This window comes from Megalops cyprinoides, chromosome 18, assembly GCF_013368585.1.
Source record: "Megalops cyprinoides isolate fMegCyp1 chromosome 18, fMegCyp1.pri, whole genome shotgun sequence".
Taxonomy (NCBI): domain Eukaryota; kingdom Metazoa; phylum Chordata; class Actinopteri; order Elopiformes; family Megalopidae; genus Megalops; species Megalops cyprinoides.
The window spans coordinates 18753827-18779209 of NC_050600.1; the positions used below are offsets into that span (position 1 = coordinate 18753827).

The window sequence follows — 25383 nt, forward strand, 5'->3', positions numbered from 1 at the left end:
AAATCAACTGAAAACAGAATCATTGTTTTATTAATTGCGAAGAACAGTTCGTTATCTTAATGTGTGAAGACAGTCTACTTTGTCATGGAATTTCTCATTACTTTTCATGCTGGTGCATGACTGATTGTTGAAATAATATTATCTATTCATCAAAAGTTCCTTTGAATTCTGCAGCAGTTTAACGACCCGCTACTGTAACAGTATGAGATACGTATGTGCTAATTGGTCATCACTGGGACACTTAAAATATTAATTCCTTAAATTAAATACTTAAAATATTAATTCCTTCTTTGTATTTGTTTTCCAGACAACCTGTAAAAAGCTGACTTCCACCCAGCAGTTCCAGCTCCAAACCACAGAACAACCTCCAGGGTTTTCTACACAATAAACAGAACACAACCTGAACGTGCACCACTGTTCCCGGGAGCTGAAATCATGCCTCAAGGTGACTCGATGTCCCATTTGTTTTGGACAGTTTGCTTAAGCTAATACTTCAGAGCCACTCGACCAATCATGATTCAATTTTGAGCTGACATTCATTGCAGCGCGTAAGTCCGCAAATGCAGCGAGCGGGGGTCAAGGAGTCCCGCTTCTTCGTACCGTTAACTTCATTGCGTTCCCCACAGAGGCCAAACCTCTCTGGAGGCAGTGGCCCGTGACTGATGAAGGCCTCCTCTATTTCCTGTCCATTTAAATGACGGCCTGAAGCCCCCGCCACCCCCAGTATTGTCCATCCTGCTACTAACAGAGGTTTCAGCAATACCATCCAGTCTCCATGCAATTGCGTTTACTTAAGACAGGTATCACAAGGCAGACACTGTTGTTATTATGCCACACTGGTGTGCAGCAGCAAGAAAAATGCTTTGCTAACCGAATGCATGCTATGGCTGTACATCATATGGCTGCTGAAATCATACTTCAAACATATGAATTAAAGATACTTGCTACATGAATAAGAGATTTGGAGTTTTATGAGGGGACGGGTGAAGTAATCACATTTTGAGTTTGAACGCTACAGGACCTGTTTTAGCTCTTTGTATCAGCAGGGCTCAGAGCTGTGCAGAGCTGCACTGGGCTGGGTTTCTACCTCTGTGTGCTCACTGCCCATATTCTGCAGAGCGTCAAGGCTAAATGCACTCCCTCTTGTGGAGGCCTTGACAGTTTTGTTACCGAGATTGAATTGTTAAAGAAGTGTGTGTGTGTGTTGGCGGGTGCATGCTTAAGTACCTAAGCAGTGCCTAAAATAATCAGAGCTATAGATCTAATACTGTGTATAGCAGGGTAGTGTTTTGGTGTTTAATAATCTAAAATTTAGAAAATGTTTTGCATTCCTGGGAATGCAGCGGTTATGTTGTCGTCAGTTAATATGGATCCAGCACACTGCACATTATGACAGAAGAGGGAAGGGGAAAAAAACAGGGTTTATACACAGTACAATTTTGCAGTCTCAAAAATATAATTTCTGTAACCTTAGGTTTTCACTTGTATTTCTGAAAGTAAGGCAGCACTCTAAAATGATGCTGAATTCAAAAGGAGAAACCAGATTAATTTCCTGACCTTTCCATAGAGGGGAAGATGGTATTTCAATTCACAGAGAAACACACACCCACAGTTTTGGCCAGATTTAAACTGAGGGGTGAATAATCAAGCCCCTCCAACACTTGGAGTAACACCATGGCAGTAACAAACTGCCCACATGGGGGGCATTCATTCTGACATAGGATGTGCATTTTGCTCCTAATTACGTGTCTGAGCACCAGCTCATAATTAAAAACACATTATGATAATTCAGGAAAATTACTGAGAAAAAAACAGCCCTTTCATGCCAAAGGTAAGATGTGATTTGCTAATTTTTTTGAACAGCAAAACAAACACAAAAAAGATCAATAAAGACAAATGAATGAATGAAAATCGTATTAACGTTTCTTCAGTAAATTTAAATGATATTGTGCGCATGAATGCAGTTATACACTATTGTTGTGCTGAATAGTCAGTAATAAGTTTGCAGCATGCTTTATGTTTATATTTTTATATTAACTGGGGTGCATCATGTTCCTTTCAATCTCAGGTTTTCATATGTCAAAGAAAAATTGATTCAAAGTATAATGACCACAGAGCTGAGCTCTGCAACAGTTAGAATTGTCACTGTTCCTTCTTCCCATTTAGAGTGTGAAACATTTAAATACCACTTCCTAATTTAAAATGTATTCACAAACTTATGTATATTTGCAGGACAGTGTCTGTCAACGGTAGTACAACTCGTGCAAGTTTCACTGCATGATGCTACAGTGTTATGCATATGGTGCCTTTGATACCAATATGAATTCAAAGCTATATTTACTGCTGAGATTATGAGAGTGGTTTATTTATTTCGAAATTCTCATACAGGAATGCACTGCCCTAAAGGCAGATGACAAAGGGGGGCTGTGCTGTGAGGGACTGGGGGCCCCCGATTCTTCGTCGTGAGCGGATTTTAAAAATAACTCTTATTAAGTCTAATTTTGTGGCTGCGGCGGAAGAGAGACAGGAAGTAATCACGTCTGTGAAAACAGCGGCCCGGTCTGCCGGGCAGGGCCCCGCAGCTGCCCCTAATCTGCTCTGAGACATTCCAAAAGGCCTGGGCTCGTCCCAGCTGCCCGGCTGACACAAACCAGCCCGTCACCGCGCCAGCCGTCAGTCACCGCCGCGCCCCTGAGGACCGGCCCTGACGCTGTTCCAACCCCCCCAGCCCCCCCACCTTTCCCAAAAACACACAGGGCTGTATGAGACTCAAGGCCGTTATGTGTAGCTGGAGATGTGAGTTGCTGGGGCTCATCTAGCTAGAGTCTCTAAACGGGTTCAAGAGAAAAGCTCTACACTCTGCGTCTTTAAGGCCTAGAAAACATGCACATCCCTGAACGCAAGTGTGCGTGTGTGTTTGTGTGTGTGTGTGTGTGCGCACGCTTCCTGATTCATCCTTGAAAACTATTCTTAGACTCCTCGCACGCCTTGCTGTTAATGATGACAGTGTGAATTTATTTATTTTTGGGCGGCTGGAGCGGCTCCGCAGCTGCGGCGGGTGTCAGGGATCCAATTTGGTTTTGGGGTATTAAACAGGCGGCCGGGTAATGGGCTGCGCTGGGAGACGGCCTCCTCCCGGGCCATGAATCTGCATGCGTGGCTCAGAAGTGCATCTGAATGAGAATTACCTGAACGAGCCCATAAATCTGCGCCTCGCCTCTCGTCTCCAGGCGCTCCATTCACTGAGCATGAAGGACGGAGAGGAAGAGCGGCAGGCACGCACCCTCGCACGGCACCGGCCAATCAGCACGGAGCACCCCCACCCCACACACACACACACACACACACATAATACTACATACTGATCATCAAACACCTTTTAATAGTCCAGAACATCTGCAATTCTCAAAGAAAGGAAAAGAACAGAAAGCAAATCTTTGAATGTGAGTGATCGCACCGGAATTAACTTTCATGATCTATTTCGCTAAATCAGCTACACTCAAAAGAGCGCGGCAGGTTTGAGTGAGTAACAGTGCTGCCCCCTTACACAAGCCTTTACCCACAAGCTACAATCACCTCTACTGTGCACATACGCTACATTACTATACAGCTACACAGAACAGTGAAAACAGCTCACGGTCGGATCAAGGGTTTTGGTCACATCGAATCTGACAACAGTTTACATGGAGAGCTGTAAGGCACCAGCAGAACTGTCAAAAAACGTAGATGTGGTTCCGTGCACATGGAGATTACCAACCACCCTTGGCAGGGAACCACCACTAGTGGGGCTAGGCTGTAGAAAGACTCCCATCGTAGACTGAAGCTGTACTTATGCTGGCATGTTGAAGTTGGCTGGATATGTACAGGACCTTACACACAGGACTCTGTTCTTTGTTATGCAGTCTCTGTATACAGTGCGAAAGGGCCTGTCCGAATGTCTCAGATACTTGGCACCCGCGATTTACAGATCAGCGCGCTCAATGAAGGTACATACTTTCAATAGCATGCCAGCCCTGTTTCCTGAACAGACTGAATGGCAGATTCATGAGAGTAAAAGCCAATGGCGTTTATTTTAATGTCACCATCACCTCCATACTGTCTCCTGTTTGGCTGCAGATTCATGCTAAGCGATTAGCCTGGACACTGATCAAGGGCTGAGTGAAGGCAGTTCAATGCTCATTCCAACACAGGCTCATAAAACCGAGGGAACATACTATAAATCCTCCAGTGTTGCTATCTCAGAATCCAGCTCGCTAACTGGCTTGACACAATACAGCACAGGAGAGTAAATAAGGCTCTGCTACAGCTGAATCTTAGCTGAACCAAAATTCATGGAATGAAAAAGTTCACAGAATGACCGAACTTACAATGTAGGCCTTAATAAATGTACTTTGAATCTACGCGTTTTTAAAAATGTGGGCGAGATTTTGCCAGTATGTTTTTGAACTGTATTTTCCAGCAGGCTCTGATTAAGCAAACGGTGTGATGTCATCGTTTAAGGCGTGTAGGGGGGTACACAGATTCGCACCTCTCTCAGCATGGGGTCGGTGATGGAGCTGAGGTTGACCGCGCCCTCGTAGGTCAGGTAGTAGAAGACGTTGAGGGCCCGGCTGGCCTCGGGTCCCTGCTGCTTGTAGCCGAAGATGAGGTCGATCCACTGGTGCAGCTGGCAGGACACAAACTCGCTCTCCAGGGCCTGCGGGAACACAGAGACACACGTGTTACATACCACAAACCCTGACACTATCACCTTCATGTCACACTGCGCTCCACCCGGCGCTACCAATGCATCAAGATATCACACATGGGCACAGTGACATAAAGTGCTGAATTTAAAACAAACTAGCCACTGTGATTAAAGACCGCGTTTACTTCAATTCAAAGCAAAGGCATTCTGTGCATTTTCATTATAACCAAAATGACTGAAACCTTTAATATGTTCATTTCTGTAGTTAAATGAAAGATTTTAGCCAGAGAAACGGCACATCAGTCGGGATGACATAAATCAAAGCTGTTACTGTATGTTGTAACAGCACCTTTCCCAGTAAATCTTTGAATGTTGGTAGTTGAAAACCACTGTTATAATGCACTGCAATATGCCGCACAACATTAATATCCAAATATCAATTTATGAAATAGAAATTTCATATTGTGCTAATATATGGATAAATATTCCACATTCACGCATTCTCAGAGAATGACAGATGCGCTCGCCACACACTGCCACACAGTAATGCACAACAACGGTTTCCACGCCCGTGGAGGGCTTTTGGAAATTGAGACGATACCCTTAGCGATTCCTAAAAGTCCTTGAAATAACAGGAAACTTGTCTGCCCGGCGCAAGAAATGTCTTTTTAATGCCAGCGCATTAACATAAAGCACGCTTTCCTTCTCTTCATTAGCCGACGAAGGAGGAGAGCGTTTACGCGCGCACATAAGAATAACAATCGTCTTAATTTGCACAGGGCTGTCGGCACAAAGTCGCTCAATGTGTTCAAATTAAAGTGAGTGGCTTGATTGTCATTGCTGGCTGGTGTCACATTAATGCATGACAGACATTAAACCGCACACTTAAATGGCAATTTATATCATTTAAATGTTTACGGCTGTGGCGGTTCATCACTCATTTAAATGTGACTCTCTGACAGCTAATTTCAGTTCATTTTCTCCACTCACTTAATTAGAACTTTCAATCAGGGGCGGCAGAGATCCGGTAAACGTCTGTCGTCCATGGTGACATTTTCCCTCTGACAGGATGCTGACGGTATATTGTGGGAGCCCTCGTATAATGAGTTTATAAGAAGTAAGAAAATATCAATAAAAGCGCAGGCCTAAAGGATAAAGCCCTGGAGGCGGGCTGCTTTTGAAAGGTCCTATTTTTTATTTAGAAAAAGAGGCTCTTTTAAAAAGCCTGTCGCTAATTTATTTTCAGCATGATGCAAATAGTTGCGTAAACACACGGTTATGACATCACAGTTCAGCTCAATGTACCGTACCAATGTAATAACAACAGTAGATTAGTGACATGAAAATACACTAAAATGTCAGGCTTCCCCATCAACCGCACAATGTCCCCGGGCCCTCTCGGAGCGGAGAGGCTTGTCCTCTCTTAATGTACTTACATCCTACACACGGGTCTCATGCTATTTTGTTAATCAAACCCCTGCCCCCGCTATTAGGAAGTACACATCTACTCTGTCTGCGGTGCGTCAGGGCTGAAGTGGCAGGGCCGTTTCCCTTTGGGATGGGTTCATTATGCGGGTGGGGGAGTGACCTCTGCTGGGCCCCGGCTCCCCGCTTTCAGAGCTAATGCGCAGCCTGATGGGCCTTTAATGCGCGGCGCGATCTCTGTGTCAATCAGCGGGCGGGAGACAATGGAGCGGCCGCCCTCCTCCACCGCTACGCTATGCTAATGCCACACTTCGGAGGTCCCCCCCCCCGTCTCTGTCCGCCACGGGGTGACGGGAATCGATGTGTGATTACACCAGCCTCCGCGGCTGCCTCCGCTCTTAGGGGACTGACCCCATCAGATGAGCCGTGCCCAATTTCGGGAAGGGGGGTGGGGTGGTGTTCAATCTGGCCCACGGTGCACCTTCCAAGCCACCGGTTAAGTTAAAAAAAAAGAGCACAGAATTGGGGCTTTCTTTCACTCGATATACAATGTGTAGAATGGTAACATTGTTGATATCAGATAAGCAAATCAATTTCATTGAAAAAAAAACTGCTTACAACAAACCAAGAACAGATCACAGCAACCATTAGCCCTTCCTATCTGTAAAATATTATTTAGCGTAATAATTTATTGTACCGAGAATTTTAGATTATAAAAGTGAAGGCAAAACTCTGCAGCACAAAGGCAGATATTTCAGTTATGGGAAACGTACACTGGTAAGACATTCCAGCACAATGAAGGGTGCGAGTGGAAACAGCGACAGGAGGGTTATTTATGCACCAATTAGCCAGCTTTGTATGTCTTTTTGTGTTCCACTGGGGATCATTACAATAATTCATGAATGAATTACACCGGGCGTATGTTAATGCTTCGAGGAGGTCGTATTCCAACAAATCATTGCTTTTTATTGTTGTGCTTTTTGCTGGCTTACAGAAGACACGAGTTTCCTGTAGGATTTGAGTTTCCTTTGTTCCACAGGCATCACATGCATTGAGTGCTTGGAACCGGATCTTTCCTGTTCTGACTCACGCAGTGCTTCAGAAACCAGGTACAGTATCACCAGTGATATATGTCCCGCTCGATTCACACTGAAGACGCGCGGCTTTTAATACCTTTTAATAATTTGTTTTATTTTAAGACAATAAAAAGAGCACTGAACAAATGGTCTGAGTTTGTATGTGTTGGGCCCTCTGCTGTGATCTGATGAAGGCAGGCAGTGATTGCAGCGGTTAAGATGAAAGTGGCCGATGATTGGAGCAGTTCTGATGACAGTGGGCACTGATTGGAGTGGTTCTGATGAAGGCCAGCTATGATTGGAGCAGATCTGATTAAGGTTGGATGTGATTGGAGCGGCTCCAACGGCATGTCCTCCTCATCTCTTGGATGTGAGGAAGCAGAGCGAAAGGTTCTCCCAGCAGATGCACAGGGCTGGAGCTGCCCACTTCCACTCAAAGGCCTCTCGTTTTGAGGGGACCAAAAAGTTGTTTGAGTTACAGTTGGGCCATGCAGCAGCTGCCAGTCCACCTCTCTTTAACCCTTTCAGTGCTGCGGGGGCCTGGGACTGGCACAACATGGAGAAGCCTCAAGGAGTGACTATTGCCACACTTCGTCCCATCCCACTACATCCCTTCGAAATCTTGCATTTGGAAACTGTTAAAAGTGACAGCTCCTCCATGAAGAAGCTATTCTGTTGCCGGTGTCCGTTCCAAACATTAGCTCTGATCTGAATCATAGAAACTGAAATATGATACATAAATGGTTAGACAACAACCTCTGTTGTCCACAGCAACAGTGAAATGTCTAGGACTGGATCTCTGCCCTAAAACAGAGTGTTCTGTGGAGGAGAAAGAGCAGGCCTCTGCTTCAGACAGTTCAGGTTTATGGGATGGATTTCACAGACACCTTTATGGGGTACTACTGGATGGCTACTTTATTTTCCTTCTTTCATTTATAGCCGCTACAAAAAGGCTTAAGGATATAAGGCCATTTGCTCCATTAAGACATTAACATCACACCCTACAAATCAATCACCTGATTAGCATCACACTGCTGAGCTGTATGTGCGGGCACTGCCAGGGCCACCTCTGAATGGGCCCTACGCCCACTGTGACAGCATCCTCCGGTGACAGTCTGTCACTGTGCCATTGATTATTGGAGATTAGAGTGACACAAGTCAGAGGGAAGCACTTGCTGATATGCAAATAAATACAGTTTTGCTCACTGGAGAAAAAAAGTGTCATCCTCTCCAGACTTCTAGTACAGTGCCAGTTTTCTTAAATATGACACAAGGCCTCAAGTAATGGCACAGGAATATTTGCTCCATAAAGTCTCAATTTTCCATTCAGACTTTCGTTAACGGTTACATTTTTCCATTTGCTGCATCCTGTCTCCTTAACTGAAGCTGTTCGGTGATTGTTACGCTAATCGTCATTAGGACTGCTTTTATGGAGAGGCTGTGTGCCAGCTGTAGGCAGTAGGCTGCAGTAGGGAGTCTCTACCATATTGCACTATCGCAGGCTCATTATCATGTGCTCCCAGTAAACTCAGAGCAAAGCAGAGTAGAGCAGCCACTGCAGTCCTCCCTGCTAACGCTTGTCATACCTCAAACCCCCTTCCTCTCCCCCTCCCCTCCTCTCCTTTCCCCCCTCCTCCCTCACTCCCTCCCACTCCCTCGCTCGCTCCGACTGCCTTTCATCTGGCATTCTCTTTCTACTGACAAGCGCCTGATTAAAGGGCCTATTAGCCTGCCTTAGCTGCCGAGCTGATTGTCAGTTTGCGGCGAAGGGGGCTGCTTGAACCCCCCGAGCGGGCCCGGCGTTCCGGGAGTCAGGGCCCGGGGAGGGTGACGTAAGAAACCAAAGCCAGCTCCCCCGAGCGGGGAAACGCCGACGCTCTCGGCCTCGCTCGCAGGAAGGGGTTTACTTCCCCTCCAATCAGCTATGTCAAAATCGACAAAACCTTCGGGCAGGGCGGGAGGGCTCTCGTCACCGCTTAAGTGGAAGCCGAGCCGCGAGTATTACTTTACAGCAAATCAAATATCCCGCTTCTTTGTGTCGGGGAGGAGAATGAACTGTGATGGCGGAAAGTCGTCTTAAAACAAACATGCCAGTTTGGCAAATCACTGCCATAAGCTCTGGTTGAAGCGTATCAGACATGTGAAATGATTCAGATGTTAACTCTAGATGAGTACCCTCTCCACGTTTCCTCATGTTTCATTCTCTATTGCATGGGACGCTCTTTTCCGACAGCGCTGCCCAGAATTAACTTTCACCACAACAGCAGGAGGATCAGAAGATTGCGTTAGTCACTCAGTGAATTACACCTGGACCACGATGTTTTGGAACGAAAGTGAAAAAGGTACCTAGATACTTATTCTTTCTAAAACGCGATCCTATTGTAATTTACAGAAAAGCCATTTGTTGAACGGTTCAGCTATACTAAAACAATTCACACACCCTCAGAGGTCTGTTGTACCAGCCTCTGCGCTCCTTAGAAGGAAGCTCAAAATATCCTGTGTCCCCAGCCCCCTCTTTAAGGCTGCAGATTGCAAATAATCAAGGGCTTTTTTGCATAGTGTCTTGATCCTTCATCTCCAGCTACCGGACTGACAGATTGCAGGCTATGAGCCTACAGATAGGCCACAATCTCAAACATGCAAATCTGAGAAAGCAGTAATGGCCTGCTACAGTTTAATCAGGCATCCTGCACACAGCTGGAGGTAAGGACCACCAGGCCCACCATAACTGATGCACAGATAGCCACAGAATGCGTGAAGTTAAACTACACACAGCAGCTTACAAACACTGCAGCCTTCTACCCCCACCCCCGTCACATGACAGAGGAACAGAGGGAAATGAAAAGGGTAGCAAACGAATTCTGATAATATCAGAAGAGTTAGAGAGCACCACTTATTTGTACTCTCCTAGACATATCTGTGGCTAGAAAAAAAGAGCAAATCTAAGAGTTGTGTCCCTTTTTACTTTTAACTGCACTCATCTAAAACTAATAACTTTACATTTCTTACAGGCTTGACCTGTTGGGAGTTGGGTTCTGATACATCTATCTTTTGATATATGTATTCATGCTGTGCCCAGAGTCTCCATCTCTGTAAAATGAAAAAGAAAGAAGAAAGACAGGGACAGAGTGTTCAAATGAACCCAGAGTGGGTCTAAGAGAGAACAAACCCCGGGGAAGAGCTGTACTAAGCATTTATAAATTGGCCTTCTATGATCCACTGACTTTCGTATGCTTGGCACATCCAACACAAAAAGCTTTCACTCAGGTTCATTTCAAACAGTGACTTTTTTTCTAGTAAGAAAAGTTTACCTGAAACTCTGAAGTGACCTACTGTAACCCCCCTGAGAGCCCTGGGTGTCTGTTAAAGTGGCACGCTGTCGAGCTGGCTGGCGAGTACAGGAAAGAGAGAAAGTGAGAGACGGCTGGAATGAATGAGTGGGCCTCACTTTTAAGTCTCAAGCACAGAGTGGCTGTAGAAGGGGGGGAAAAACCCCTGACGGGTTGAAGCGATGCCACCGCGTGACTGAGTGCAGCCAGGCTGCAGTGGGGAGATGATTAGAACAGATGACTGGAGTAATTAACTCTGATTCTAAACCACTTAAGTGGACGGAGAGGCTGAGAGGCCACCGGCAGTCAGAGCCAGGACGCTCTGTGTGTGTGTGTGTGTGTGTGTGAGAGAGAGAGAGACGGAGAGAGCTGGGGGGTCTTTTCTCCTCTCCTAGGTATCCTGTAGCACTAATGAAAGGCAGGCCCTTTCAGGGGACCCCCCCCTCCCAGCTGTCAGAACGCCAGTGAGAGCAGAAAGGCTTCCATTCACTCCCTGTATTCATCTTAGTATCTCCAGCTCAGGCTGCAGAACCAGCACCTTTGACCTTTGTGCTATAAATACAAGCTGCACACAAACAGGCAGTGCACACAGCTGGTGGAGCTACCAACAGGTAGCACACACCCTCAAGACACCTCTCCACACACACAACACTAGTGATCCCCAAAGCCAGGCAGTGTCCCAGGAGAGGACTCTTAGCCCCAGCTGGTTCGTAACAGAGAGAGGAGACAGAGTCAGCCATGAGTCTGTGACTCCAGGTTAGCTGTGGAGGCAAGACCGGGAGCCAGCCAGCAACCAACTCCCCCACAGAAAAGACACTTTCTGTGGTAAATACAGTGTAACTGCACATGGCAAGATAAAATGAAAAACAAGTTGTGGGGTTGAAGCAAGGGTAGCAGGTGGAAGGCGTCTCTCTTTAGACAGTCTCCTCACACTGCCACATGACCAGAATCCGTATGTGTGTATGAGTTTTTTTTAATTTGCAAGCAACAAAAAAAAACATTCTGTTGACTTAAGTTTACCCCACTTTTGTGATATCAAATAGAGACTAAATATACAACAGTAAGACAGTAGTAAGTTTTCAGACCAGGACATATTACCCTTCTTCAAACTTCAAGCAGGAAATAAACCATCTAGAGGTAGTTATCATGATTTCAGCAGCCATGCTAACCAAACGAGAATGTAGCCTTCAACATCAAGCGGTCTTAAATCTTTTTTTTATCCTGTAGTTCTCCATCATCTTTACTGCAATGTAAAAATAAAAGTCCATTATTGGCCAGATAAAAAGTTTTAGTGACCTCAAACATTAAAGAACCGTATAAAAGCACCAGAGGTGATAAAACTCCAAATTAATTCCGCAGAGTAATTGATGTATGAGGGGGAACTGATATCTGGGGCCATTTAGCGTGGTGATGCATGTCCTTAAAGCCGCTGTCCTTGTCAGACGGTAGTTTTGAAATGCAGAGCTGCTCATACAAGGCCATTCTGCACTGAGAACAAATCTCTCGCTTCCCTCAGACCGCACGCTTGGCTGGCCCTCGTGTCCCGAGAACGCTGGTGACAACATCGTACCTGTACCACTCTCTCTGTCTGTCTCTCACCTATTTAAAGTTCAGCCTTAAAGGCTGCCTGGACAGGGCTATGTGGGAGGAATGTTTCTCAGAGAACAGCCCGGAGGGGCTCTGAGCTACCAGCGCTGGCTCTGCTAGACGGGCCGAGCCCAGGAGCTCTCCGGCCGCGCCGCGCCGTGTCAGCTGCAGTAGATCAAGCCCGCTCTCAGGCATCCCGAGCTCGGCCGTGACATCACGCAGGAGAGGAGCGGAGCGCGGGCGAGCTCGTAAAACACGGGCCGCACAGTAAACATGTCCGCCCGCGCATGACAGCGTCCCCTCCGCCAGCCGCGGCTGACGCTAACCAGAGACCGCCGAGCGCTAGCGGTCCCTCCCCGCCCCCGGGAGCACGAGCTCTCCGTCGGTCACCGCGCAAAATACCACCGTGGGGAAAAATGCAGAGACTGAGGGGAGCTGGGCCACGGCGGTGGTCCTCGCTAGACCGGCGCGTCTTTTCCATGGTCCGAAATGGGCAGGGACGAACAGAGATCGAAGCAAGCTTGTACCCCTGGATCGTTCCCTACTGGGGGTGCCTGCGTAAAGGGTGATGCCGGAATAGAGTGCGAACAGTTGGCGACCTTTGACCCCAGGAGTGGGCGGTCCTTCCAGCGTGGGAAAACGAGCGGGGCCAGACGCAGGTCTCCAGCTGTAACCATCACAAACAGCCCATCGCCGCGGGCTCGTGACACCTCCGCTGTGCAGGCCACAGTAAATCCGTCAGCGCAGCTCTGGGAGTGTTTTCGCAAAGCCAAATGACAAACAGCCGCTCACCATCGCGACACAACCCCAACGCTGATGGCTCTGATGCTCGACTTTTTTTTAATACCCAGTGTAAATAACCAAGCATGAGTCCAGTCAAAAAAATATATCATTCCCAGAACAGACAGACTCACCCACATTTCTGTAATGAGCCGTCACCGTATCTGTATGCTAAGAGTTTAAATATTTGGCTATTCCAATGTATTAGTGCAACAACTGAATTATAAATGAGGTGCGAAAGTATCTGTCAACAGTGTTGACTCCTTCAGTTGGGCCTGGGGCGGCTTCGGTAATTCGGAAGCGAGCAGCGGCGAACAGCGTCTCGGCGAACGTGATTTAAGTCACGCTAAAGAGGCACTCCGTCTCTCAGCGAGTCTCGACAAGTGTTTACGGCTGAGGCCCGCGAGCGCTCACCGCTGGATCGGAGTTCGCGGTAAACGCAGAGAAACAGCTGCGGCGGCGCGGCTAGCGTCGGAGGTGGCGGCTCTCAGGGGAGCCCCGAGACTCTCCGCCGGGCGCAAAGGCCGCAGGTTACAGGGGGGCAGCCTGTCTGAGGAGAGCGCTAATGGCCGGCAGATCCGTCAGGACCCACACCTGGCACTCAGAGGCTGGGTCCTGATGGCCTGTTTGGCTTAAAGTAGCTGCGGCTACTTAGAGCCTGTCTGCTTCCCTTCCTAGCAGGCGCTCTCAGCAGCCGCTCCTGAGCGACGGCTCTCTAAGGCTTGTTTAATGGACGTCTCTGACGCGTGAGTGACTGGAGATCAGCTTTTATGAGGCGCTGCTGCTGTCTGGAGACGGCCCTGTGGCATTTGCTACCGTCGATCGCCCGTCTCAGTCTGCAAGGTTTGTAACAGTCAGCAGCATTCAGAGAGGCTCCGCGAACGGACCTGTGAGAAATGCTCCTAATGGGCTGGCATTAAAACATCAACAACTGAACGCCGGGGCAAATGCTGCTGTCAGGGAGAGGCACAGCATCCTTATACATGCTGTGACTGTGTTTGCACTTCTCCAAATCATATCAACTGTTTTCTTCCCTTTCAGTAAAAACAAACTATCAAAAACAATGTTAGTTTATCTAGCCTCCCAACTAAACTCACTTTTGCCCTGGTGTCCTGTGAAAGCCGAACATTTGGTTGTAAAATTGTTTTGAGGTAAGTATGAGACTGGTTTGCTGTGAGGTAAGTAAAGCTCTGATTATCCTAACCAAGAGAACTGGTCCCCTAGTTATGTGGACCCTGACATGGAATATGAAAGAATGTGCGCCAACATTTTAACAACAGGGAAGTAACATAACAGATGGTTATCAATGGAGCTCCACTGTACAAAAACAGGTACAGCACACATCAAGTGGTTCCACATAAAGAGAAACCAGAACGCCGCTGCAAGACATAAAACTACATGACTATTGAATGGGTCATTAGTGCTATGTATCTTGCATTCTGTGCATGAAATATAGAGCATACATACAATTATATTTCTGACAGAATCTGAGCTGAACTGTCAGGAGGCATGGCCTTTCAGGACCACCATTTTCTACTTGACTCTCCTCCCACCAACAGGGGGCGCCACCTCGTGCTGACCAGAGGCCTTAAAACAGCACAATTTTTACTTCTCTTCAGAGATGTCTGACTGAGTGTAAAATGCTAACTCTGTTAAGCAATGCATGTTTGCCTGACTGCTTATGGAACCTTTTTCATAGTCTCAAGGATAGCCATCTTCTGGGCAATTAATCTGCTGCATGTTGAAATTATGGACTACTACAAGATACAAATGCACGGCTAATTGGTCCATGTCCAAACCTCACCACACCATCAAGCAAGCATGTGGAAATTTTAAAAGGAAATTATGATGTTCCTATTTGCTCTTTGCAATAACGACGGCCAGCTCTACGCTGAAACAGAGCAAAGAGGTGTGATGAAGTGGCATTTCGGAGAGGGAAGCTATCCTCTATGCTGAGGGGCCGACGCGGTTTATGGACTTCTACTTAATTAGCTGTTAATCATCTACGTGAAATAAAGAACGGAACGCATTTGGCCACATTCCGCTTTTCCTTCCTGCTGTTGCGACTTGCTGCATTCCACACCGCGTGCGCCATTAACGGCAGATGCGATAAAGAATGAAACACGCCATTAACTCCTCATGTATATATGGCTCCAATTTGGAGGCCAGGCACTCATTAGAAAATGTCTCATTCGACTTCAGGAGCCAGCTGACACTCCATAATGCCAGCTATCAGTCATTAGCAGATCCCTGGAGCCTCAAGGACCCTTTTTAATTATCACTGGCTGCCTAGGCCTGGCACTGCAGTGCAGACGCACAGCTCACACGCACAGCGACACGTAACACACTCACACACACACACACGCATGCACAAACACAGCGCATACACATACACGTTTCACACAGAAACACAAAGACACACACACACATAACATACTGTGAATGTGAACATAACACAAACACACACTTCCATTGTAGTGCTAACATTGTAGTGAGTCAGGCTAAGTACCTTGCTGAGGGTACAACACCAGTGTGACCCCTTGGAAATCAAACCTGCACCCTTCCAGCAGGGGGTCCTGTGCCATAATGAACTACAGCACCATTAAAATATACGACACTGAATATCAGAAACATGTATTTCATTATTACATCATATCACATATAATGAGATGTGTATTAGCTGTGTAGTCTTACAGGTGATTGTCTGTCTCTGCACATGCACACTCTCTGTGATTCACTACTCCCCTCTACCCACTGAGACAGGTTTCCTTTCATCCTGTGCTTCGAGGCAATATGCCTGACACGATGCTGCTTTCTATTGGTGGTATCAGAGAGTGTGTACGTGTGTGTGTGTGTGTGTGTGTGTGTGTGTGAGAGTCTGTACGTGTGTGTGTGTGTGTATGTGTGTGTGGTGCATTATCATCTCAGAGGTGTAATTACAATAATACTCAGTAAAAATAGCGGAGAATGGCAGAATAGTGTTCATTGTTCACACTGTTTTGAAAATTAAAGACAGCACTTGGCAGCTTCCTCTCTCTGGCTCATTGTCTCTAGTAAGCTATCAGGTGTACCATTACACATAATGAGAGCAGCAGCCTTCAGGCATATGGCAGGGGAATTAGATGCAGGTTTGTATCTTCTCTGTATGTTGTTATTAATGTAGAGACAGACCTGGTAGCTCTAGCTAAAGGGAGGGGGGCACAAAGGCTTTTCTGCTGGCACCTCTCTGCTCTTTGAAGTTTTTTTTTTCATCACCATATTCCAATACTTGGACCTTTCAACTTAAGTATAAGCACAAGATTCTTTATGAATAAAAGAACATCAAAAAGTTCAAAGCTTTGAAAACAGCTACAGCTTGATATGGAAGGCATATTACGTTCTTTCAGAGAGATTAGCGGAGCAATTCAAAAAAATGATATATTTAAGATACCGAACTTCAGAAGCTACCATCAGAGCGATATGTGAAATCAAGTAGATGGAAAAAAGAACGAGGACATTAAAACACCAGCCTGCGATTGTTCCGAGCACAAAGGTTTGAAGGGCCCTGTGTTTCAGGCGCTTATTTAAGGCGTCTCGGCTCACCTGTCTTCCCCTGCAGTTCTGTGCAGATCGATAGTGTGGATTTGCACACAGAGGGGAGAGTGCTAAAAGGCCGGGGTATTGATCTGCGAAGTAACTTCAGCACGGAGGGCCGGTGTGCGGGCAATTACTTTCAATCAAAACAAAGGGCGCGCGGCACCCTGGGAATTCCGTCTCAGGAGCGCCAGCCAACTTAGAATAACACAAATACCGGCTGGGGCTTCACTCCAGCGCCAATTTATTCTCATCCTCCAGATACAGGCCCAGGATGGATGTATGCGTGACCCCCAGGATACTGTATAGAAAGTCGAAGGATCAGTCAAAACTGAGCTCTGGCGATTAATTAACGCTAGACTTCACCGCCACGACCAGCTACTGTGCCATCTGTAACTACAGCCGGCCCCACAGATCATTCACCCGCACTGCTGTGCAGGTATGCAGCGATGTACAAATCCCTGTTCGAAAGAGAGGCCTTCTGAACTGCAGTTACAGCATGCAGCCTGTAGCGCTGGTCACATGACATCTGTGCATGGCAGTGAGGGCGAATGAGGTGCGCTGGGGGGAGGGGCCTGTGGTCCTGACTGGGCTCTGAGCGGGAGGGTTGATTACCGAGCAAGGCACGGTCCTATCAGTGTCCTGATTAGCAGCATGCAATGGGTCCCATATCAGAGACGAGGGCCACGATTTTCACTTTCAATGCTAGGGGGTAAAGCTCCACGAACAGAAAGAAATCTAGCTGTACTGGAAAGCACCAATGCTTGTGTGTCACTCAAAGAATATGATCTGCAGATATACTAGATCAAAACAAGGATTGCAGAGCATAAAACAAGCAACAAAACAATAACATGATTCACACTAGATTATGAAGGTGACTCAGACATAAAATAAGACACAGTGCCCAATCGTTCAGCTAGCTGTGTCCAAAGCTGTCAGACTCCGATTAAGGAAAAACGCTGTCAGCGATCAGTACCCCTAGACATTTTTGACACAAATGAACATCAGATTAGGCAAAAATGGCTTTGAAACAACGCGTTTCCATGACAAGCACTGTGCGTTCCCGTGAGCACTGCCTGCCGAGTGAGAGAGGGGGTCAGGCAGCGCCACGGACGCACCCCACTCCCCTCACCTGTCTGTTGATGCGCACAAACTCCTCTGGGGTCTTAGCCCACGGAGGGAGCTCCACGTCGGACACCACCGTCCCATCATCCATCACTCCCAGGTTGTAGTTGTTGGCGTTGATGAACATCTCAGGGAGGTAGAAAAACTCTGGGATCAGCTCCTGTGTGAAGAACAGTAAAGAAGAATGTCGTTAGGACCCAGAATGTTCCACTGAACTGGCTGCTTAACTGTCCTCTGAGTCCACTGCATGGACATGTTCTGCCGAATGCTGTTCAGTATCAGTAGTATACCTCATCTGCTTTCTTTCAAATGGTTTGGTGAAATAACAGGAGGAACAATGGCTTTTTATCTGTGATATGAAGCACCATGAAACCATGCTTAGAATTCTGACTTTACCCCCAGTAAACTGCAATGGAATGGCCTGAAAAGCCTGCAGAACGGATCCGTTCAATACAGTGTTATAACATTTAGTGTCGTCACTCTTAAACAATATTGAATTTTTTGCCAAAAAAAAAGAGTAGGTAGCTATATTATCTAATGCATCACACAGTTTTAGGGAGAACATATCACTGTAAAAACTAAAAAAGAATGTCATTAAAAGAAAAAAAGGGGGAAAAAGCTGAAGTGAATCCATAATTCATGGGGCGGCATCTGCAGAAGGCAGCGCTTTAATCTACAGCACCCACGCCGTATCTAGCGCCAGCAAAAGCGGCTCCACTTGAAATGTACCATTACTCATGAAAATTACATCTCAAACTCTTCATCCGCTGCGTTCCGCAAAATGTCGCCCTGATAAAAGCAATGAGAAGACCGGGCAGGAGAATTCCTCCCCATTTCTTCCGTTGAATGGAGGCACAGTGTGAGTGTGTTGTGTGTGTATGCAAGCGTGTATGCATGTTATGGAGCTGCTCCAGGGAAATCTAAAACTAATCTCAAGTTCTTTCCAATGAATAAAGGTAAGATGATGAACTAGCGATAGTTTTACAGGCACAAATGCTAACTGAATTTTAAGATCTGTCATATCACAGTACAGTATGTGAATGCAAATGTATTAAATATTAACGTCATACATAGAGTTTATCTAAAACTGGTTCCACAGTTCAGGAAGGTAAAAAAAAAAACTCCAAATCAAACCTGTGGGGAAGATAAACCAGGTCTTATTTCCAAAGATATACAGTAGCAGATAAAAGGTTGGGAAAAAGGAAAGTACCAGGGTGAGTTTTGCAATTCCTCCCAAGGTCAAGGTGAAAACCATCATGCCAAGGGACAGGTCCCCAGTGAAGCCTGCCGTTGACAGACAGCACATCAGGAGAGAGGCGCCCATCGCTCTTTCGGAGTTTGAGGCAAACAGACAACTTCTCAGCACCTCTCCCCACACACCCCCCCCGCCCCCTCCTCGACACCCTGGGCCCGACAGCGAGAGACATTCTCCAGATCTCACTGCCCACACTTCTCCTCACACACTCCTGAAGCTACGCTGTGTTAGGCTGTGTGAAAGGAGAAGCTTACACCTGCCTCAAACGGCACCTCCGACACAGGTGAAAAACAGCAGCGAAAGTGTTTAGCTCAATGCAGTGTTTACAAACCAGTCTCCTACAGGCTGGCCTGGCACTCGTTACGGCCAAATAAACGCTTTCCCTGGGGTTTATTTTGGAATGCTTATTTTACTGCTGCCAGAGAACATGATTTATTTCAGACAGATATGCTACATGCTGATAAAGGTAAATGCTTTAGTTTCAAAAAGACACTCTCGGCTGTACTTCAGAATAAAAGCCTTATGGAATTTTTCTTATTTATTTGAAGTATACCCTATTTGATTAAAAAAATGTTTACATTAAATACATCAACCTCTAAAATATCTGTATGATATTACATGCAGCACTTGCCATCAGTCTATCTCTCCTTTTTAACAAACCTCGTGTTTTATACACAGTGCCAGTCAAAAGTTTGGACACACCTGATTAAGATAATGTGAAACGTGTTGATCACGCAAAGATATCTTGATCTAAAGACTTATTCTTAAATGCTTGGAATTTTTTTCTTAGACAACTATAAATCGTGACGTTGATGCCTATGTATGAATCTCTTTCCAACTTTTTAAGTGGTACTGTATGTACACATATACACTGAGATGCACATAAATTTATATATACAAATATGTCTGAGCTGACAAATCTTAGAGCACCATCTTTATACACAACCAGTTCTTTCCCTGGGAACACACTGAATATTTATGCTCTCATATGGCTGTATATCTGTATCCTGGTTTGTGTCTTTAAATGATCTGACCTTTCTATGGATATAAATACTGGGAATATAAAGCTGGGAAACTCAATTTTTTTACCCCTCCAGACCATAGACTCTGAGGCCACAGTTCTGAGCGTTTATATTTGCTGCTTTCCAGTCGGGCTCAATGTCCATATTCAATACCTACAATATAACCTATCAAAACGGAGATTCTCAACAGTACTCTCCCTGCAGAGCTCTTCACCTCTTCAAACTGGTGCTTCTAAAAAGTACCATCTATTGCAAAAGTATTACATACTGCAAATAGATATGAAATGGCTGGGTCACTGAGAAATACTGGAATGTCTTGCCATATCATGCGTCTCCCTTTGGTATGAGGAAGCACTGACCAGTTTGCCATAGTTCCTAAATGTCACCTCAGTGTAGGCTGAAATACTGCAGAGATATCACACCTTTCCTATCAACCACTTCCTACGTAGGAGCTGACAGGGCCCCATTCTTCCCATCCGCAGTGGTCTTCTTCACTGCCCGACGGCACTGAGATCCCACATCCACTTCAGCACCCACTGTAGCTCTGATCTTCCCAGGCAACTCAACTGCCCATCAACACACAGGGTCCGCTCCACGATCCCAGGGTGTGCTCCTGTGTCGCAGCTATTAATAGCTGATAAAACTGATTTGTATCTGCGGCGGCTCAGTGTCGTTTCCATTGAGCTTAAATATTCCGATATATCATAAAACCAAGCTGGTTTCCATTAGAAGCCCAAGGGGATATCCTCATTATTGTGGTATATGATGCTTTTCGCAGGCTTTCTGTTCTCTCTGGAGCACACAGCACACAGCTCACTATATGCACCTGGAAGGTGCTCCACTGGGAGCACTGGCTTTGCATAATCCAGCAGAGATGGAATATATCTTATTACTTCTGGATCTAAGTGTATAATTGATCTTCCTTTCCCAACCAGAACCATTTTCCATATCTATTCCAACTCTTAACACCTTTGTTAAGAATACCGTATTAGTTGAATATGACTGATTCAGTCATTGACTTGATTGAGATTTAAAGACGAATCTGGAAACAAATGAACTCTCTGTCCACTCATTTTTCAGACCCTTCAGAATTGAATCAGTCTGTTCTGGGAGGAGCAGTACCCAACAGATCTGAGGCACAATACTTGATACTTTCTTAACAGGAGGGGAAGTGGGTAATTAAATAAGCAAACAAAAAGGAGAGCTCTAAAAGTGGACCAATCCCTCCTGACCCATTCGCTCCCCCCCTATAAAACCCCCCTTAAAACGACTTAAGGTCGAGGTTTATGACAGCCAGGGATGCCAGGGTTTCAGAGAGGGAAGCCAATGTGAATGTGTTCTCCTCCATTGGGGGTGGGGGGGCGGGGCAACCCTTGTGCGCCACTTAACGAGGAGGAGAAATACGAGGGAGCTCCGCAGGTCGTTAAGAGCTGCGGCCCCGTGCTGGCCACTCAGGGGCCGGCGGCTCTGATCTGCAATCCTGTCCTGACACGGGTCACCGCAGGGGCCGTGCCGGACCAGGGGCAGGGGTCAGAGGTCAGGGCAGAATGGCCAAGGCAGAGGCAGACCGGATCAAGCAGGCATCAACACATTACTGCTTCCCAAAGCAGTGAGCTTTGGGTCCTTTTTCTTAAAGAATCATACAACTGTGCTAAGCTAATGTGTCCACACTCCCCACACAAAAAAGAAGGAATTAATCCATTTTGTTATTTCTGATTAAAACATACTACGACATGACAATTTAGTTTTCCAGGGAAGCGTTAAAGGGACTTAATTTGACATTTTGTTAACAGGAAACCTAATCAATTTGAGCTGTGACACAATAAAAAACTGGAAACTGGGCTTTAAAGCCAGTCTGACCTTTATGTTGTGATTTGAAATGAACCCGTTACATTTATCTGTTGTGACAAGACAGTCCGTGCCCAACCCGGGCTCAGAGTGTTTCGCAATCAAGTGTTACTGGTAATGCAAGCCACATGTTTTATTATTTCATGAAACCAATCAGCAATGAACCGATACATAAATAGCAGCCCAAATCAAACCTGACAAAAAAAAGGCTGCAGCGACGCAATGAATATTTTAAAAGGGACTGACACTTGTTAAACTGAGAGTAGGGCCTTTGAAGGCCTCAGTGCGCTTGATTGGAGAGTGGAAACTGCCTCGCTGTGGAGCCGCTGCCCGCTCCTGGGGGGACTGACTCTGAAAAGGTTCAAGTGAAGGTCGCGCCCCAGTGGTGGTGGTGGTGCTTTTGAGGGGTGGGGGGGCGGGGGGTGGAAGGGAGAGTGGTGGGGAGGGGCTAAAAGTCAGGATTAGTTTGATGCTTTGATCACATACCCTGAAACTTTCATGGATGCATGTCAGGTATCGTGTATGGCCAGATGTGGTTCAGTGCTTTTTTGTTGTTCTTGTCGTTCTCGTCGTTCTTTTAACGGATTTTTTAAAACAGAAATTCCTGCTGAGATGCTATATCTCTACGGCCATGCCGTGTGACGAATTCCTGTTGGGAGTTGAGTCGCTGTAGTCAGTAAAAGCCTTTCCGTTTGCTTTGAATGGATACACTTGACGGGTTTTAACTGTGGGCCAATCAGCTTGCAGGATGGTTGAGCGCATGAGATTCCATGAGAGCAGAAAAAAAAAAGATTTGAAAGTCTCTCTGTCAATGTCTGTTTATGTATGGGGGTGCTTGCACATGTGTGCACAGGTGCATAGGTACATGTTTGTGCGTATATGAGTACACCTGCACTCTACCTTGACATCGGACGTGTCTCTCTGGCAGTTCCTCCAGGCCCGGGACACTGAGGAGAAGGTTCTGTCTGCATGATCAAACTTCCCTCCTTGGAGGTTCAGGAAGAAGGTGGTGAAGGGTTCCTGCAGAGAGAGAAGCAGCTCAGTCACCGTAGGCTTATACCTATGGGACCCTGTGCCACAGAGTGCAGCTGGTGACTGGCCCAGGAACCGGAAGGATATAGGTGCAGACTCCAGAAATCCAGGGTTGAAACCTATTTTTTTTATGCAGTTAACATTTGAGTTTGACTGTCCTCAACATATGTTTTCTAATCAGATATTTGGTGTTTTTTTAACACAAAGACCAAAACTCTATAGAAGCAGCGCATATAGCATTTCCAGATCTAAGACAACATTCTGGTTCTTACTCGGGAAAGATAATTTTATACCGTACATGAACAAAACTTCAATTACCATGCTGAGCTGGTAAAAGGTATTTAAGTGCATTATTGTTCATTTCTAATCATGCTACATCTTGTCTGGACTAATCAATAGCTGTCCTTTAGAAACAACACTCCCCTTGGTGTGGTGAATGCAATTAGCCTTTGAGGACCTCAATAAAGCTTAAATAAGCCATTTCATGTTACAATCTGTCAACTCACAGCAGACTGCACTTCTATACTGGCTCTATCAGGCATTGTAGGGTATTGTCCCTTTGTCTTTGCGAGCTGTATTAGTGTCTGCTTTCCAGAGCAACAGGAATCGGTGGGAACATAAAAGAGAGTTCCTTGAAGTAGATTTAAAGTAAGCCCCTAATGATCTGAGCAGATCAATCTGTTGCCACTGGGGAACGGACATGTGCACGAGACACAATCATAATCACAGCAGGAGAAAGTCCCTGGGTACTGACCTAAGTCACCTGTTTTAATCACTACTCCAGGCTTTGAAAAGGTGAACGACGTGATTGTGCAAACTGATCAATACCATCCATAACATAATGACACACAGACATGTGCTGTATACATATACACATATGAAACATGCACATCTAATTCTGAACGGTTTTACACAGACACGTACACATGCATGTATGCAGTTACGGAATTAGTTTGCTACTATAGGCACAGACTAACTCCTGGTCCTAATATGACATGCAGTTAATGAGTGCCCATGCGCCTGTGCGTTCTTTGTGGCAGCTGAATGAGTGTACAGCCCCCAGCATGCCACAGCAGAATGAGCGTGTGGACGTGTGTTGGTGAGCGGCCAGGTTCTGCTCTTACGATCCTGATCAGCCACATCTGCGTGAAGCTGGAGGTGGAGTAGTGGGTCCCGTAGTGGAACTTGGGGACCTGGTCATCCTCCCAGGTGTCGTAGCGCTCCGAGAAGAAGGCTGCCCTCTTGGGGTTCAGAGCACCGATGGGCTGCAAGGGGGAGAGAGAGCACAACCAGCACTGAACTTCTGCATGTCCTACATGGACTCAACCTGCTTCATTACGTCGCATGTTACAGTACACCACATTTCACATCACGTTATGCACTGGATTGGAAGACACCCTTAATCCAAGGTGACTGACATGGTTTACATCTGTACGTGTGATCCATTGATACGGCTGGATATTTTACTGAAGCAGATCGGGTTAAGCACCTTGCTCAAGGCTACGACAGCAGTGCCCACAGGGGTTACAAGCAGAACTCCTTAACCACTGTGCCACAGTGGCACCGCGCTGCTTCAGCAAGCTACGACACTACAGTGACTTAACATGACCTATACAATGGGAGCAGAGTTTTTAAAGACAATATACACTATTATATATACAATCCATTCAATGGTTATCATCCTCTGAAAATGGTCTTAGTGCATTGTGTGGACTGAAAAATTTACTTCTTGTAAATCTGTCAGGAAGAACCCAGGCGATGCGTTAAAAAGGTAAGATCATCAATAGTAGGCGGACAATATTTCACTCAATTCATCTCCAGCTCATTCTGTAGTGGGTGGCATGGTAGTTTAAACCTGTGCTGTTAGAAAATAAACAGTCACTGCATTAATTTTCCATTGATCTCCGTGACCCACAACACATGGATTATTCATTTACTCCTTCATAGGAACTACTTTTATTTCCTTTAATTCCTATCACTCCTCCAATACCCCGCCCACACCTGCATCTGACTCCACGGTAACGGAATGATAGGCATCTGAAAATCAAACCCAAACCAATCTGAATCAGTTCCACCCATGGTGTATTACAGTTGCATCTTTGGAGAGGCGTGTGCGTGAGGAGGCTGGCTGATGGCCCTTCCTGACAATGGCTCCAGCACCCACGCCGCGCCGGTCACCGCCACGATACCAAACCGGGGTGCATGCTGGGAGCTGGCGGGGCCGACGGGGGGCAGAGGAGGGGGAGCGGGACCCGCGCGGGGCTGACAGTGACACACTGTGGGTTTGCTCAGCGCAGCTACAGTGGGAATACACACATTGAATTATACATTACCGCCGCCGAGCTGATTTATTGCCGTAATAACGTCTACCTCATTAAAAAGAGAAAGGGAGAGGAGGGGGGGAAAAAAGAGCGGCGTGCATTGTTTACCGCTATAAATGGACTGGCAATGAGCACGGCTGTGTGGAGAGGAGCCCGGCGCTATAGATCTGCGCTGACAGTGCTGTTCATCAGGACGGCCTCGGCACGCTCGTGATAAAGTGAGCACCGCGTATTGGGCTAATATGTTCTGCCACTGCGGGCCAATATTTCACTGACAACTGGTCAAATAAATGAGGCGCTCCGACTTCAGCTTTAATTAGGCC

The 25383-nt window shown here is 46.3% G+C and overlaps 1 protein-coding gene across 1 annotated transcript in view; it reads right to left on the reverse strand.

The window, feature by feature from the left end:
* The window catches only part of LOC118793402 (lipopolysaccharide-responsive and beige-like anchor protein), a 210665-nt gene that overhangs the window by 24528 nt on the left and 160754 nt on the right, over nt 1-25383 (reverse strand). Inside the window, exons 45-48 of the mRNA XM_036551568.1 lie at nt 23864-24004; nt 22608-22727; nt 17590-17742; nt 4529-4696 (exon numbers count right to left, since the gene is read on the reverse strand). Of these exons, the coding sequence (XP_036407461.1) occupies nt 4529-4696; nt 17590-17742; nt 22608-22727; nt 23864-24004 (582 nt within the window). The remainder of the gene's footprint in view (nt 1-4528; nt 4697-17589; nt 17743-22607; nt 22728-23863; nt 24005-25383) is intronic.